General features: G+C 48.2%; 3 protein-coding genes across 3 annotated transcripts; 1 reads left to right on the top strand and 2 right to left on the bottom strand.

Moving 5' to 3' along the window:
• The first annotated feature begins 33 nt into the window (after nt 1–33).
• On the top strand, nt 34–3,517 carry C8Q69DRAFT_455297 (DNA mismatch repair protein). The gene is made up of 2 exons (XM_028629764.1): nt 34–519; nt 572–3,517. Exons 1-2 carry the CDS (start codon nt 273–275, stop codon nt 3,313–3,315), a joined length of 2,991 nt encoding a protein of 996 aa, XP_028487042.1. The 5' UTR covers nt 34–272; the 3' UTR covers nt 3,316–3,517.
• A 1,201-nt stretch (nt 3,518–4,718) lies between these two features.
• Nucleotides 4,719–5,335, bottom strand: C8Q69DRAFT_134813 (hypothetical protein). The gene has a single exon (XM_028625348.1). It carries the CDS (start codon nt 5,212–5,214, stop codon nt 4,777–4,779), a length of 438 nt encoding a protein of 145 aa, XP_028487041.1. The 5' UTR covers nt 5,215–5,335; the 3' UTR covers nt 4,719–4,776.
• Nucleotides 5,336–9,102, bottom strand: C8Q69DRAFT_134840 (putative ras guanine-nucleotide exchange protein). The gene is made up of 2 exons (XM_028625349.1): nt 8,434–9,102; nt 5,336–8,378 (listed from the first exon to the last, which is right to left on the bottom strand). Exons 1-2 carry the CDS (start codon nt 8,974–8,976, stop codon nt 5,457–5,459), a joined length of 3,465 nt encoding a protein of 1,154 aa, XP_028487040.1. The 5' UTR covers nt 8,977–9,102; the 3' UTR covers nt 5,336–5,456.
• Nucleotides 9,103–15,619: the final 6,517 nt, after the last annotated feature.

Here is a 15,619-nt window from a genome sequence, read left to right as displayed (position 1 = left end):
CAATCTTTCCAGCAACGACATCGTCTGGAGATCAACCTTGGTTGCTACTCCCTTTTTCTGCCCTCAATTATGAAGAGCTGGCCATTCATTGACTTTGGCTAGAAAGAGGTATTTCTCTTCATTCTACCGGACTCATAGTCAGACAAGATCCCTTTCGGGCCAGGTCACAGTCATCCAATATATCAAAGGAGCGCCCGTAGCCTTGGAAGAGGGCTCACGTCTTCCGTACCGAACTCCGTGGTATCATATACTGGATGAGATGAACAAGTGTTATGTCTCAACGTGATGCGACTATCCAGCCCTTACCCGAAGATGTAGTTGCAAAGATCAAGTCCTCCATTTCCATCACCTCTCTGAACGGTGTCATTCTAGAACTGGTCAAGAACTCGCTTGACGCAGATGCCGGGACAATCAAGATCACTGTCGATTATCAGCGCGGCGGATGCGTGGTAGAGGATGATGGCCATGGTATCCCTCCTCGGGAGTTTGAGCGAGATGGGGGGCTTGGAAAAACATACTGTATGGTACACCTCGATTTTCATTGACTAATTACTAACTTACAATTTCGAAGGCACTTCGAAATTTGAGTCAAAGAGACTGACATATGGCCATAAAGGCATGTTCCTTGCCTCGTTGGCGGCTCTCTCATTACTGACTATAACGTCTCGTCACGTTCCACATGAGAGTACGAATTCTATCATCTTCCACCAAGGGAAGCTTGTTGCTAGATTACTACCAGCTCCTCCACAGCAGGAACTGGAGTTGAGTGACCATGGCACCAGAGTCAATGTTCACGACCTGTTTGGGAATATTCCTGTGCGTGTGAAAAGCCGAGCACTGGCTCTTCAGAAGCCAGAGGAGATTGACAGGGAGTGGGATAACTTGAGAAGGATACTCACTGCTCTCATGCTCGCAAATGACAGATCCACCAAGGTGTCTGTTTCTGATGCAGTCGGAAACAGGAAGTTCAGCATCCGAGGTCGGAGTTCCTCGGTTCTTCCTTCGGAACCTGCCACACCGATGATAGATATCGGACAGGTCACCTTCTTACTGAGAAATGCCGGCTTCCTCACCTCTCAGAATGGCGGCTCCTGGGCATCAGTGTCTGCGAGCACTCCCGAGTTATCTATCCAAGCTGCTATTTCGCTCGAACCGAGTCCAACGAAACAGGTGCAGTTCATGTCACTGGGAAAGCATCCGATCTTTCCACGAAACAATGCGAACGTCCTATTCAATGAAGTTAACAGGATATTCGGCTCATCTGACTTTGGTAATATGGAATCTTCAGTCAACAGCTCTTCTGATATGATAAGACTGAGAAGCACCCAAAGGGATACTCTACCAGGGTTCAAGTCGGCAAGCAAGACCGTGGCTCGGTGGCCCATGTTCTATATACGAATTGATACACAAGATGACGATGGGCGTGTTGGCGAAGAAAGTGACATTTTCACTTCTGATAGTTCCCTGCAACATATGCTGGACGTGCTGAGTGCTATGCTGCACCAGTTCTTACAGCAGCATTGTCTTCGGCCAAGGTTTGGACGCCAAAAGAAAGAGGAGACTCAGGTATCTTTTGATACTGAGGACAATGCCCAACAAACATCTGGTCGGTCAAAAACTTCCTCAAAACATAAATTACCTCCCGGGAGAGATCGAACACGCAGCAAATTCGGCCACAGCACAGAAGAGTCCTTGGATGACCGAATAATACTTCCAAAATTCAGAAACAGACCTTCATCAAGTACATCTTTGTATTTTAGCGGCTTGTCGAGGATTAAAAGCGGGAAAGAGTGTACGCTTGATGCTATCTGTGCCGGCCTCCCTCGTGGCAAACTGTCAGCTCCTCCTGCGCTCTCTAATTCTAAAAACCGCATATCTTCTGTTAATGAAGATATTGCAAATCATGGTTCCTCTACTTTGCTGGGGTCAGAGTTTGCTGACGATCCCTTACTCGAGAGTACTCCTCTTCATCATGAGACTAGTACAGTTGATGGTACACATGTATGGGTGGACCCGGTCTCAAAGACTCGCGTTTTGATAAATTCGCGAACCGGGCAGGTTGTGCCTCCAGGCCAGTCCACGACTAAGCTGACACGGCCTAAGGAAATTATTTCTAGACCGCATTCTGCCAGTTTTCTGCGGGACAGAAGCAACAACGCAGAGATGATCAAACGCCCAGCGTCGGCACTTCCAACTGTGGGCAGCGGTTGGTTAGATGATATAATGAAAAGGTGGAATAATCCAGTGTTGTCGCGATGGGAGAGGCCGATAACTGCAGTCGATCCTGTTGCGAGCCGACAAGCGGAGAGATCCTTTCTTGACAGAAGTCATCACTGCTCAGCTTTCTCGGCACAGGCTGAAAGCTTTACACCATTCAGGGGGAAGCTTTCCAAAATTGCGCTTCAGAAGGCAGAAGTTATAGCCCAGGTCGACTGCAAATTTATTCTTATCAAGATGACAACCGCATCTGATCTGGAGGTGTCGGGGAGCGTTTTGGCCATAGTGGATCAACATGCAGCCGACGAAAGGTGCCGTATTGAAAAACTCTTCGAAGAGATTTTTCTACCGCCGGCCCTAACTGGCGGTATTGGCCAGCATGTTGAAGTGCACACAACGGAGCTGCTGCCACCAATCGAATTTGAAACATCAGCAGTCGAATTCAGGCTGTTCAGAAAATACTCTGAATTCTTTACTTCATGGGGTTGCCATTATGAGCTTTCTAAAGTCCCGGAGACGAAAGGCGGTAAAGTCTCCCTGACTGCACTTCCAACTGGTATTGTGGAACGCTGCAGAATGGAATCTACTTTAGCTATAGATATGCTACGAGGAGAAATCTGGAAGCGTGAGGAGACCGGCAAGAATATTCCCGGGATCATTACGAGGACATCGTCCGCTGAACAGTTGAGACAACAAAAGGATGCCATTTCCCCGCCGTCAGATCAGGATGAGACGCTGGCGGATGAGAAGTCATCATTCTGGGTTGACCATATCGCCGACTGCCCTCAAGGGATAATTGACCTTCTCAATTCTCGAGCCTGCAGGAGTGCGATCATGTTTAATGACCCGCTGACTCTTGGTGAATCCAGAAATCTAGTCTCCCGCCTTTCTCGGTGTGCTTTTCCTTTCCAATGCGCACATGGACGGCCGACTATGATACCCATAATGGATCTTGGATTGCAAAATTCAACAGAGGATGAGCCTGGGTCGACCAACCCTGGCAGTGATAACTTCAGGGCTAAAGAAAACAGCATTGATTCAATAGAGGGACTTGGCTTCGCAGATGCATTCAAAGCTTGGAGACATACAGTGCACTAGTCTCGAATCAGGTTTTCATTTTTACTTTGGACATCATTTTGATATTTCTGGATATAGATTATGCAATGCCGTAAGTGGGCGGTGATAATCAAAGTTCATGCATAGAACAATACAATGCAATACCCTGGAGCGTGACTCACCTGCATTGATCCCCGTGAACAACTATATAACTCAACATACTTTAGAATGTGACTCGCGTTCCACGGCATACAAATTCTGAGACACGAAGAAGGGATATCCCCAAAAGCGACGAACTTATGATGACGATGAATTCAATAACCCCGGTTTGGCTGCCCTGCGATGAACTGACCTCTCACCACAACTACAGACGATGCCAAGGCTTTCAAGCTATCAATCGTTCCATGCGACATATGTCGTCGTGTCCACAGCAACATCTGAAATGTCATAATCCGTCATCAAAGCCACCACCAACCAACCAACCACTACCAAAAACTAAACAAGCACTCCCCCTTCCTTTCCCCCAACTCCACATTCGCAATCGCACTCGTCCTTCTTGCAGGTATAGAACGCGAAAGCTAACAATAACAGGGCTTTTCTCACTTATGCCGTTGTCTAAAGAAATGATCTACGAAGGAGTTTAAGTCAACTTATCCGAGGCGCGCCTCGCAGGGCTTGGCTAGGTAGGGGATTGATTTTGATTCGCAAATTCGCTGAACACAGAGTGGACTTAAACATACCCTTCCATCCATCCATCCATCCATCCATCCATCAATCAATCAATCACAAAGTTATGCACTGAGTCAATAATAAAGTAATTAATACACTCAACAACTAACGGCCGCATGAGTAGATGAAAGAAAATACATACGTCCTCATCTTAATTTCAGGGAAAATTCCACCTATGATTCCTTTCTCGTATGTCTCCATTATTGTACTGTAATAAGATAAGATTAAGGAGTATCCCTGATGCGTATGTAGTTATACGTACTGTAGATCCTCTAAACGTCTAGGATACCTAGGTAGGTAGGTAGGTAACTTGACTCCCTAGGAAACAGGCCTCGCCCTCCTCGTCTTGAGTAGAGCGATAATCTAATTTCAAGTTTTAGTTCGGAAATAGTCCGGATATGGGGGATCAACTACCTATACTCTAAAGTATGGTAGGGGGAGCTAGTCAGAGACACACGGAGATTTTGTAGGTACATAACTTCTAGTTAGTTAGTTTTTTTTTTTTTTTTTCACCTTGACGGCCTGGCAGGGATAATGCATGCTTATTTCTATTAGGGGCCTGAGGGGTGGCCTGAACTAAGGAGATTTCGAGGTAGGGGTAACCCTGGTAAGGTGTGAACTGACTAGTTAGTTGGTTGCAGGGGGATAATTTCGCCAAGATCGTGGCCACCTTATCCGAAACACTGAAAGTAAAACAGGGAGTAATGAAGATGAGTTGTGGATTCATTTTATTGGCATAGTATGCTATATTCCACGATGATGATGAAGGCAACTCTAGTTGCTGCAATTCTGCAAGTGTGTATTATGTACAAGGGGTGAGAGCATGCTCTCGGATGATGACAACGACCATAACAATAAGGGTAATAATATCGATACATGAAAATGGCAAAAAACATACAACGAAGTCCCAAAGTCATTAACATACCAATTTCCGAGAAGAGCCGTCCCTCCTGCGAGATTTCCATGAAAGACCAAAGCATGAACCATCAGACAAAGCCAAGGATATTCTGAGACCGAAAGAGTCAGGGAGAGTAATGGGACAAGACACAACCAAAAAGAGTAAATCGAAACGTCCAGCTGCCTAGGCTCTTGAATTTTGCTTTCGCCCCCACATGGCAGACGTTGTGGTCTAAGGACAAAATGCAGTTGAGCATCCCGATGCTTTTGGCGATCCCGTACTCCATGTTCATTTTCCCAAACCGCTGTGGCCATTCCAGAAATCGACAACCGCCCAAAAATATTAACAATCCCAAGTAAAAGCGATAGGGGTATGATGCGTCAATTCAATCAGCCAGAAAATAAAAGCAATAACCCGCATAAAAAGTCTCAAGTCGTAAGTCATAAAAGTAAATGTCCAGAGAGATCACCAACAGCTCTCAGCACATTTTGTGGTCAAGATTGATTCACAGTAGACAATAGAATAAGCCGAGAAAGTATAGAGAGTGTGTACAAGATTAACTTGTAGTCGTGACCCCCTTTGCTTTGGAACTATGCGTCCAAGCGAGGAAGTCGAATTTATCTTTCCCGTTCTCCTTGAACTGGATAGATTGGCTCGATTCCGTTGTAGCGCGTTGCATCTCTCTTGGTTCGAGAACGAGCGAGCGGCGATAATAACTCTGGAAGCTTTTCTCTCCGTTAGAGCGGACACGGATGAGTTGATCCTGCATCCAGGTTTGAAGCTCTGGCACTTCAGTCAGGCGGTAAGGGATCTGAAACCGCTGAAGCTCACTAATTATCTTCGCCGTCTTCATGTGCTTGTCGAAGTTTATCACTGCCATGGCTCCATCTTCTGTTGGGAGATTTCTCACTGGCTGGTTCCCGTGATCAACAAAGGTCAAGTCAGTCAGATACGTCCCAACAAATGGGAGACATGGTGGGACGTGGTTCTGTAAACGCTGTCGAAGAACTGCATAATTCCGGGAGACATCAACAACGCCCCGCAGATGCTCCAGGCTGGCCTTTGTCTTTTGGGAGACTAGCTCCCACGTACGCTTCAGGCGCGAAATGGTAGATGAGTTAAGCGAGCATATGATCGCCATAAGGGAATCGTAGTTATTGAGGTCCAGACATCTGCTGGCGATCTTCACCCACTGTTTGATGATGACGGCTCTCTTCTTGGGCTCTTCGAGCTGAAGGATCGAATCCGCCACCAGGTTGGCGAGATCGGTAGACAAAGTCGACATGGCGCGTACGTTGACCGCTAATGAGCCACTCTTCTTCATCCATTCAGTAGCCAAAAGCTCTTCAGGAAGAATAGAGCAGAAGATCCTCGACTCCTTGATCGTGAACTGCCTGGCTAATTCCAGAGGATCGAAATCCAGTATGCTGACATTTGGACCACCTTTTTGCCACTGCCGTAACATATTAAGTTGACTCTTTGTGATGATCGGCGGTGGAAGAGGAGTGTCTGGGTGCACATATTGCGCAATGGAGGTATTCGTCTTTCCGATGGAAGAAACAAGCCGTGGTACGACGGGTCCGTGCACAGCAGAGACCTTGTCTGCTAGTTCAAGAAGTCGTTTGCCTGCAGTTGGAATGGTGGCCATCAATTTTGTCTTAGCAAAGTTGACGATGAAGTCCAGGGCAACATTGTCACAATCATGGCGCCAGTGAGACTCCAGCCAGCCTTTAAATACGTTATACACTCGGAGTCGGACAGGGCCGGCTGCATGTGGCGTATCGCCAATGTAGTCATAGCGTTCAGCAAGTCCCTGCGCAAATTCCAGAGGAGACGCGAACAGTCGAAAGGTCAAATAGAATGTCGCAACAAACATAGCATCAGGTGTTGACTGATGAGCGGTAAGCTTTTCTATCAGAGCACGCAGACTACCGCCGACGACCTGGCCGTCCTTGAACATCAGTTCATGAGCATAAGTCTTCTCCAAAATGTTCGCTTCTGTTTCCTCACTCTCCTCAGCCAACGTCGAATGGCTAACGCTGCCTTTCAACGATGGTTCTCGATGCTGGCTATGGATATCGGGAGACGTTGCTCGTGTCGATGTCTGGGACATGCCACTCATTTCTGAGTCACGGACATTGCTTTTGTACGTGAGGTTGCTCCCAGTACTTGTGACACCCCTGCTTTCAAAGCTGTAGTCTTGTTGCGCATCAGTAGGGCTGGTCTCGCTGGAGATAATATGGGGTTCCAATCCAGGGTACGGAGATGCAGTCGAGTAGACTGAAGAGCGTTGATCGGTATTAGCTGGACTGGTAGCTGTCAACCTCGAGTAAAATGACGAGGGCGTAGTTCCATCAGTGAGGGTAGGAGTAAGCTCTCCACTTGGGATCTGCAGCGGCGGCGGTGGTAGGCGCATAGACGGCTCATGCGGCTTGTCTGTATTCACTTCCATCTCGTCGGGGTGTTGCGGCTGTGGAGTGCTCATATCAGGGACTTCAAACCCTTGTCCAACAGGCTCAAGTTCGAAATCGCCAATCTGTTCGAGGACAAGGCGAGCCTTTGCCACGCAGTTTCCAGCACCCCGGACACAGTCTGTAGCAGCATCTACAAGCCTCTTTCCTTCATCCGGCATGAATATTAGCTCATCGTCAGCAGCGTTGGCTGGGCGGAAAGCATCCCGAGCTGCGTGTACCAGCTCCGTTATCCTCTCATACATCGCATCCTTTGCCTCCTCTAACAATTCTGAGCGATGAAGATCGTGCTCGCAAACAGCCTCCACGACGGAAAGCAGGGCCCTGCAAGACTGTACAGACTGTTGAGTGGTCAGAATCAGTTCTGTAGAGGAACGTGACTGTAGATGCAATCCAATAAAAGATCCGAGCACGCCCAAAAATCCATCGTATGCCACTCCAAGCCGCTCCGATGCGAGATTCCCATTCCGTGCACCTGCTGATGGCGCAGAGTACGAGACGCGATGGGAAACTGAGACTCTCTTCGTCTGGACCGAAGCCGACCGGGGTTGGAAATCGTACATGTCGGTACGCGCTGAAGAGGCCCGGCTGGCATTCAAACGACTCCTGTTGAACTCTCTCGACTCTCGTCTGTCGGCGATAGATGCCATGACTGAACTGCCTTTGACTGCTAGCGGGAAGGTGTCCGACGGCGGCGTCAACGGGGAGTCGTACAGCGAGTCGCCAGGCTGTTCTAGATCTTCCATAGCTCTGCTAAGGCCGACTTCCTCGTTCCAAACGTCTAGAAATCTAACTCCCCTTGTTACTATTTTGAACGCTTTGAGGAGCATTTCATCCAGGATATTCTCGACGGCATCATTCAGAGGTGCGCCATTAGCGACATCTTGGAGTTTCTTGGCGATCTTGACCAAGGATGATAAGTCAGAAAGTAATATTTTGCGATTCCTGCGCAGTCTGTCGTGGTTCTGCACCAAGGTAGATTCCCTTGTAAGGCATTCGGATTTTTCCTACTGCAGTTAGCAAAAAGGCACGTCAATTCCTCAGTAATAACCGGAAACTCACCAGCAAGAACCTAACGCCAGCCACCAGACCTCTCATTAAGTCCTGATTGCCAAAATCCTTCAAGTCTGATCCGCACCCGCCTCGTATGATATCCCAGAAATCTGTCAGTGCTTTCAAGAGCGGTCGCATGGGTAGCTGATCATAGGCTTCACAGTAATTTGTTGGCAACCATCCCCGTGCTCCATTTTCGAGTAATGTCCCGTCGGCCCAGCCGTTTACATGGACTGAGTGAACTAAAATAATATCGCCTTGGTCCAGAGGGAGGGTTACTGTCGAAGGCGAAACGGAACCAGAAGGGTGGAATGGATAAAACGCGCGCAAGTAGTTATGAAAGACGACTCTGTCCGTTCCTGCAGGCTCCCTCGACTCCTCCATGGAGTCGTGGGGAGTTAAGGGCGGAGTCATCTGCAAATGTTGTTGTTGGCGGGTGCCGTAGTTGTTGTGATATGTGGATGTCGAGAAGGAGAGATATGGAACCCTAGGGCCAGCTTTGCCCTTTTTCGCAATATTCAATGGAGCAACGCTAGGTTCTGTATCTTCCATGCTCTCTTCACGTATATGATGTTCAATAATCTGTTCGTCGATGAAAGACGAAGTAGTTCGTCATTGACCGCGGTGTTATGCCCGGGATAACCAAACAAACATTCTCCAAGACAAGAAGGAAACGCTGTAGAAGACAACCATCCACGGATTATCCGCGAATGTTGATGTCGATTGACTCTCGCTGATAGTTTGGTGTAGGTCGGAAGAATCAAGGTCGAGTCAACGAACGTGGAGATGGGGCTTCGTACGATTAATGTTCCTACCCTGCATGCGCATCAGTGGCACTGTTTTTCCACAATTAGATACCCCCCATGGAAATGTGGTGGAAAGCAGTAGGGGGCCACAGGATCAAGCGGGGAATGTCCCGACTCTAGGGGTGGAGGGGATGAGGAATGTTGGAGCGCGACGCCGTTTACTCACCCGTAGTTATGCTTGCGCCTGTGCTGAGGCAAGTCAAAACGATGAAGCTCTTTTAGTCCAAAAAGACAGTCTCAGTCCTAGTAAGCTTGTTTATCTCAACAGCGCTGCAAAAGAGCGATCACGTAGATGATGAATTGCTAGGGGAAAAAAATCCGATATGCCGCCAGGCGATGGTGTTTCGATCGCGGTATGATTCTAGATGTAACGAGCCGACGACGTAGGGTATTGCGGACGCCAAAGGAACGTGTTTGTTGCCCCTCAATCACGCCGCGTACAAACGAGCGGCAGCAAGGAAAGACGTCTTGAGCAAGAAACTCAACGGTAAGGATGGTGAGGAGTATGTGCAGAGACGTGTTCGAGAGCCGAAGGGTATACGCAAGGACCGCCAGAAGGGGGTCTGAGAAGGGAGGAATGAACGCTCGACGAACTCGCGGCGAAACGCTTGCCACCTGCAGCAATGGATAAGATCCCGGGAAATGCGATATAATTAAGAGGCAAGACAGATCCACGAATGAGTATGTACATACAGATCGAACGATAAGAGGAAAGACAGTAAGTAGTCAAGAGAAAGGCGACGACGTCGTGGAGCGCCAGACGTCGGGGCGGACTACTACTCTACTTTACTCTACTCTAACTATGGCACTCCGTACGCTTCCCAAACTTCCAGTTCTCCACGACAACACTGACTAGAGCCAAGACAGAAATGACAGTTGGCCCGTGAAAGAAAACGGCTCGCTGAACGGTTCGAGTTCCAGCTGTTCCAGCCCCTGCCATGGGGGTGACGAGGCAAGCGACTCAGTATCCGCCCCATAATCCGATCCCGCACGGTCAACGCCATGGAGATGTGGTTGTTCTTCAGCCTCCGCCTATCTGCGCCGGTCCACCTTGGGGCTTGTGCTATAAACCGTCGAACAGGGACAGGGTTCGATGTTATCCGCCCTCCAGCCTAGAGAGGCTAAGGACTCAGGAGGCACTAGAGATATCCCTCTCTCCAGCGGGTCATTGTGCTAAGGTTCAACTAACTAGCAGCACGAATCCACGATGGTTCTTGTGACGGACGGCGCCTCCCCTTGCCGGGGACCACTTGAACAGATACAATATTGGGTCGCCGTCGATGGGTCGCCGTGGATGCGATCTACGGCGCAGAACAGCCCAGGCGTGCTCTCTTGGGGGAGCGAAGGGCCATGTATTATTATTATTATTACGCCGTACGCAGGCCTCTCTCTAGAGAGTATGGTATTGCTGTGCCTGCATTCGCTTCCCATGCAGCCTTGTCACTGGCTTTAACTTTTTTTTTTTTTCTTGTGCCGTGTCTGTTTTTATGCCCAATCATTTTTCTCCTTCATCATGCCTTTTTCTTGTGCTATTCCTGAATTCGTTTTTTTTTTTCTTATTCCATCACCCGCCCCGGGCCGCACGAGGACCTAGCATGAAGATAATGCAGATGGGACTTGCGGAGTGATCCGTGCTCTATCTACTCGCAGAGCTAGTTGGCAAAGTACAGACAACAGTGCCCTTCCCCCAGAACCCCAGAGAAGCTCAGCTCATCGTCATGGCACGGTTGCTGAGGCAAAGGCTCAAGACTCCAGGAGGGGCATGTTAGTGACGGCAAAAGTGTGGAAAATCATATCCTTTAGAGACGGAACCCACGAGGATGAACCATGGCCCAGGCCGAAGGGCCGGGGTCCGCCCTACTACTAACTAACGTCCTTCGAACTTTCCAACCGCTCAGGGGTTTCTGTACGGCGCATATTACCCGCCCGCGTATTATCAATCACACTATTCCGGATTCCTGGCTAGGCCTCGAAGTACAGCAGGGGTTAATATTATTATAGACATTATAAGTTGCTACCGTCATTTGTATGATTCCGGACCGCGACACTAACTATTCTCATCCGGAGAGTCATGCGAATAATACCGAGTACTTTGGATGAAAAGGAGAATGTCGCCTTATTGCTCGCTCGCCTCGTCCAGTCCGGAACAACCCACAGCTCAAACACTTCATGATGTGATACTAGGATATTATGCACGATTCGACACGATAAAGCGTCGCAAGTCTCCAGAAGAACAAGGGCAGACGATTATCCGAGGCCAGATCTAACCTTTTGGCGAATTCCGTCACATGAAGACTGAAAAGTCCATTGTTCGAGATACCATTGTGAACGAGGGTCTGACCTTTACAGTCTAGGGGTCGCATTTCATTATTGACATTCAGACCGCATATCGCACTCGAGACTCCGATCGTTATTATATGGACGGCTTTTGACCCGGAAAAAAATCAGAGGAGTTATGCGCGCGAAGCCCGATTTCAGATAATGCATCAGTAATCATTCTTAGGTGATGGTAACCGACTTCGCCACCAGTTCTTGTGTATCGCAGTAGAGCATGTACTGTACCAATGCACGCACGTCAGTCTGAAATGGCGGGGAATTCGACGCGTTACTGTATAATTCCCTATCGCAAACCAGCCACTCGGAAGATTGAGCTATTATTTTACAGTTCACTTTCCTTCCCGTGACCTAATGGAGACAGTGTGGTTCTCATTGTCAATCGTCGAGACTTTGCATTGCTTTTAGGTGGCGGGTGCTCTCCACATGCCAGTTATCGCACGAGGGCCGTGTCAGAGCATGGAATAAGATCTACCGGCTTCACATTTAAGCTCTGGGGTTCGGGAATCTGCTCTGCCGGTATCATTGCCAGTCCCGTAATGCCGTCTTAACTCTCACCTCTATATAATTCAATCACCAGGTTCTCACATCAGGTATGTTTGGCGAGCTTAATGCGAGACAATAATGTTAAAAAGCCGGAAGAAGTGAGGCACGCCATCTCTTCCCTGTACAGAATATCTATGCGGTGCTCGCAATTTGTTTTTCATGTCGATGCCCAACAGGAAGCGCAAAAAGAAAACATACGATTTCACTAACGGCTTCAATCGTTCTGCCCAACATGAATTGTGACCGGTCTCGTTGACAACAATAATATCCGAGTAGAAATCTTCAGTCCTGCATCCAATCTACCCGTGACGGTTGGCCTTTCTCAACCTAGTATAGTTAGCACAGGGAACAAGTGACTGCGGAGTGTACGGAGTACTTTAGCCTGTCAGCGCAGGGTCTGATTGTGACTAATACTACTGCATGAAGGCCATTCCGGTATAACCTCCTGTGGCTTGCTGAAGATCAGCAATCAAACCCTGCTGTCGAAATGTCGGGGCTACAATTTCCTGTCTGGGGAAAATTGTGCCCTAGATACTGCGTAATAGATAGATAGTACGGAGTACTTTTCCTTCATCTTTACCGAAGAACGACCGTTATTATTGTTTGGCTAATAATGGTGTGCCAGGTGTGGTAAGCTCTCTAGCTATTCAGTTATTCTTCGAGCTTATTTGCCACTACTGGTAGCAGTATAGGCACGTGTGTATCTTTGGCAGTCTTTTTCGGCGTCATCAGAACGGATCGTCAAACGAAACACGTACTGTACGAGTTAGGCGACTGTTGATGAGATCGCCCATATGGCCCAAAGGCGCGCGCCATCCAGGAACCAGATCAAAAGTGGAAACTCGAAAAACAGCCATGCGACGATCTTTTTTTCTGGGAAATCAAGATAACCGCTAGATAGTCCACTAGCATCTGAACCGTCTGTACTCCGCGGGTTCAGACTAGCTAAATAATGATGAGTGATAGCGGTAGGGGCGAAGGCGAATCCCAGGCTTCCCAGCAACGGTAACTCGCTAAACCCACGCCTGCCGAGTCGATCCCGTCTTCAGCTGTTTTAGCCAACTGACGGACCAACGTCGTGATGTCTCCTGGAATTGGATAATCTCGATGCTCGAGGGGCCGGGCCAAGGTTCGCGCTCCAACTGACAGGGAATAATTATCCCGTATTATTGAAAAGACGCCTGCCTTCACCATGATACACATCGAAGTCGCGATCACACCGTCTCCATTATTGTACAGTACTTGACGTCGGTCAGTGATGGCACATCCGCGCATGTCAGTAGAGAGGGATCGGGAAAAAATGGCAGACGGGTTTACAGGGCTCCGTTAGACATTGTTCTCGATCGTATCGTTCGCGACATTTCGTGGGGGAAGAAGATCAGAAAATCCCAGGAAAACAACGGCAGTTCGACACGTGCTCGCGCTCAGGTATGTATGTATGTGAAACTCTAGCTCTCACAATCTCACTGGAGGTCCTCAACTGCCGCCTCTTGTTGACCAAATCCTAATAGATGATTCATGTCCCCTCCATAGCTCCATGCAGATGAATTCAGGCTCATCACGCTCGCACGGACGGTGAGCCCGTCGACTGGAGCTCAGGGCCTCTGTGAACGATAGAGGCAACGCTCGAACCTCCCCGAGATCCACGCCTGTTCCGTCGAGTAATAATTTACTCCGGAGTCCGTAGATACTGTTCAGGATTCTCTCGAACTCTGGGTCCCACACGTTCAGCTCACGCCGAAAAGTGTTCAGTGCTACGCGAGACGTCGGTTCAGTGGAGCTCAAGCCACTTGAGAAGTTGAGAGAAAGCCGCAGCCTTATGAATCAATGACTCGTGTGTAGGGTTCTAGGCCATCTTGCGAACTTAGGCTTGCTCCAGTATGGTATCTAGTATAAACTTGCAAATGCAAAGTACTATGCTGGTGCTTCTGGGATATGCCTTTGGAGGTGTCGGTCTGGATGATAAAGCATCATGTCCTGGGAAGTACGAGCCTGAATAGCGACTTAAGTCTCTTCAATAATGAAGTCCACTTCGCATGCGTAAATGGTACGCGTTGTTGACCGATGATCTCACTAACCATGACTTGTGCGCAAGGTCAATGCATAGTACAGTACTATACTATGTTAAGATACATCTGTCTACAGCATGCTCGGCATAGCGAGTCGGCAATGCAATACTCACAGTATCACCGCGAAATAGAAATAATTCTTAGCTTCCTCATAAGGAAATATTTTTCAATATACACTAATGGCACGGGCGGCTCTGGCTCATTGCAGACTTGATCAGGAAGGGGTACAAATTATCGTCCTTCTTTGTTATCGAGCAGCATTCGAATCCCGTGCCGGTTGCTCCGCGGAGACGTCGTGATTTCTGCCTAAGATCTTCCATATGGTTATCTATCCAGACGGTTTTCTATCGCTCTCATTTTTCCGGATCAAGCGGTCAATTAATTTGTACCAACAGGGGGCTTGTGCGAATGGGTTCTTATCGGCCTATGTTTTGCTGTGACATCCGCCATGACGACTACGTTCATTGCCTCGACGCCACGAGTACTAACAACGAACCAAAGAACACCAAAAGTTTTAACTAATGGTTAATCGATTATCAATCTAACTAAATTATTAGCTGGGCAAACAGTCATCCGATCAGTCCAAGTACAATGGCTTGTAGAACTGCCGACCGCATGTAATGAAATGCGCAAAATTCAGGGTTGCAATTATGCCGATATCTAGACGCTCTCCACCTGCATCAGCAACCGACGTCTAGGCGACCGCCGAACGCGGCTATGCATGGCTGACAGTAGGCATAACCATGAAGATTATTTGCTCAGTTTTAGGCTTTATTTTGCCTTGATCCGAAAATTGTCATCCGCTTTCTAAAATGCTCAGCTGCTGATCGATAGTAGGAAACCACCCTGTCACTTTTAGCCACCATAGCCAATGTCTTTCTCTGCTCTGTTCGGGGTGCATTGCGTGGTTTTCCGCGATGGAGAACTGCGCAGGCACTTTTGAAGCGACAATCCTTAACAGAAGTAGAAGAGCCTCCGGGAAATTGGATTTGGCTAGTCGTACACCGGTTGAAGGGGGCCAACTTTATTTTGGTCATTCATCGCCTAAGCTGAGACATTGATCTTGCCGAAACAGCGAACCTTCTAAGAGATCACGCAGTTGCTGAACGAGGAATTTTGATAATATCGATGTCTATCGGCTTTCTCGAGAGTCAAATATGCTAGTAGAGTCCAGAAGCTCAGACAATTCCCCTTCAATGAGTCCTGCTCTCGGTCATGGAGTAGCTGCAAAAGTAGTGAATATATATTACTTGATGTGCAGACATATCCCCATCAGGACAAGCGTCTGAAGCTATAGGGTTGTCTCAAATCTCAATGGATCGCCTACACGTGCTCATATTGTCGCTCTTCCACTTTGTCGGGTCAAAGGCACGTTCATTGATAACAACCCGATTCCTGTTGCTAAGGAGCGTTTTCGTTTTATGCCATTGACAGAAAAAG

Source organism: Paecilomyces variotii, assembly GCF_004022145.1.
Source record: "Paecilomyces variotii strain CBS 101075 chromosome Unknown C8Q69scaffold_2, whole genome shotgun sequence".
Taxonomy (NCBI): domain Eukaryota; kingdom Fungi; phylum Ascomycota; class Eurotiomycetes; order Eurotiales; family Thermoascaceae; genus Paecilomyces; species Paecilomyces variotii.
Note: the sequence above shows the minus strand (reverse complement) of the source record. Positions and strands in the feature narration are given on the sequence as shown.

Bases quoted from the DNA above. Each gene is read 5' to 3' on its own strand.
- C8Q69DRAFT_455297 (XM_028629764.1), top strand. From the start codon at position 273: ATGTCTCAACGTGATGCGACTATCCAGCCCTTACCCGAAGATGTAGTT. The intron at 520-571 runs GTATGGTACACC...ACAATTTCGAAG, and splicing joins GGGGCTTGGAAAAACATACT to GCACTTCGAAATTTGAGTCA.
- C8Q69DRAFT_134813 (XM_028625348.1), bottom strand. From the start codon at position 5,214: ATGGCCACAGCGGTTTGGGAAAATGAACATGGAGTACGGGATCGCCAA.
- C8Q69DRAFT_134840 (XM_028625349.1), bottom strand. From the start codon at position 8,976: ATGGAAGATACAGAACCTAGCGTTGCTCCATTGAATATTGCGAAAAAG. The intron at 8,379-8,433 runs GTGAGTTTCCGG...TAACTGCAGTAG, and splicing joins CTGGCGTTAGGTTCTTGCTG to GAAAAATCCGAATGCCTTAC.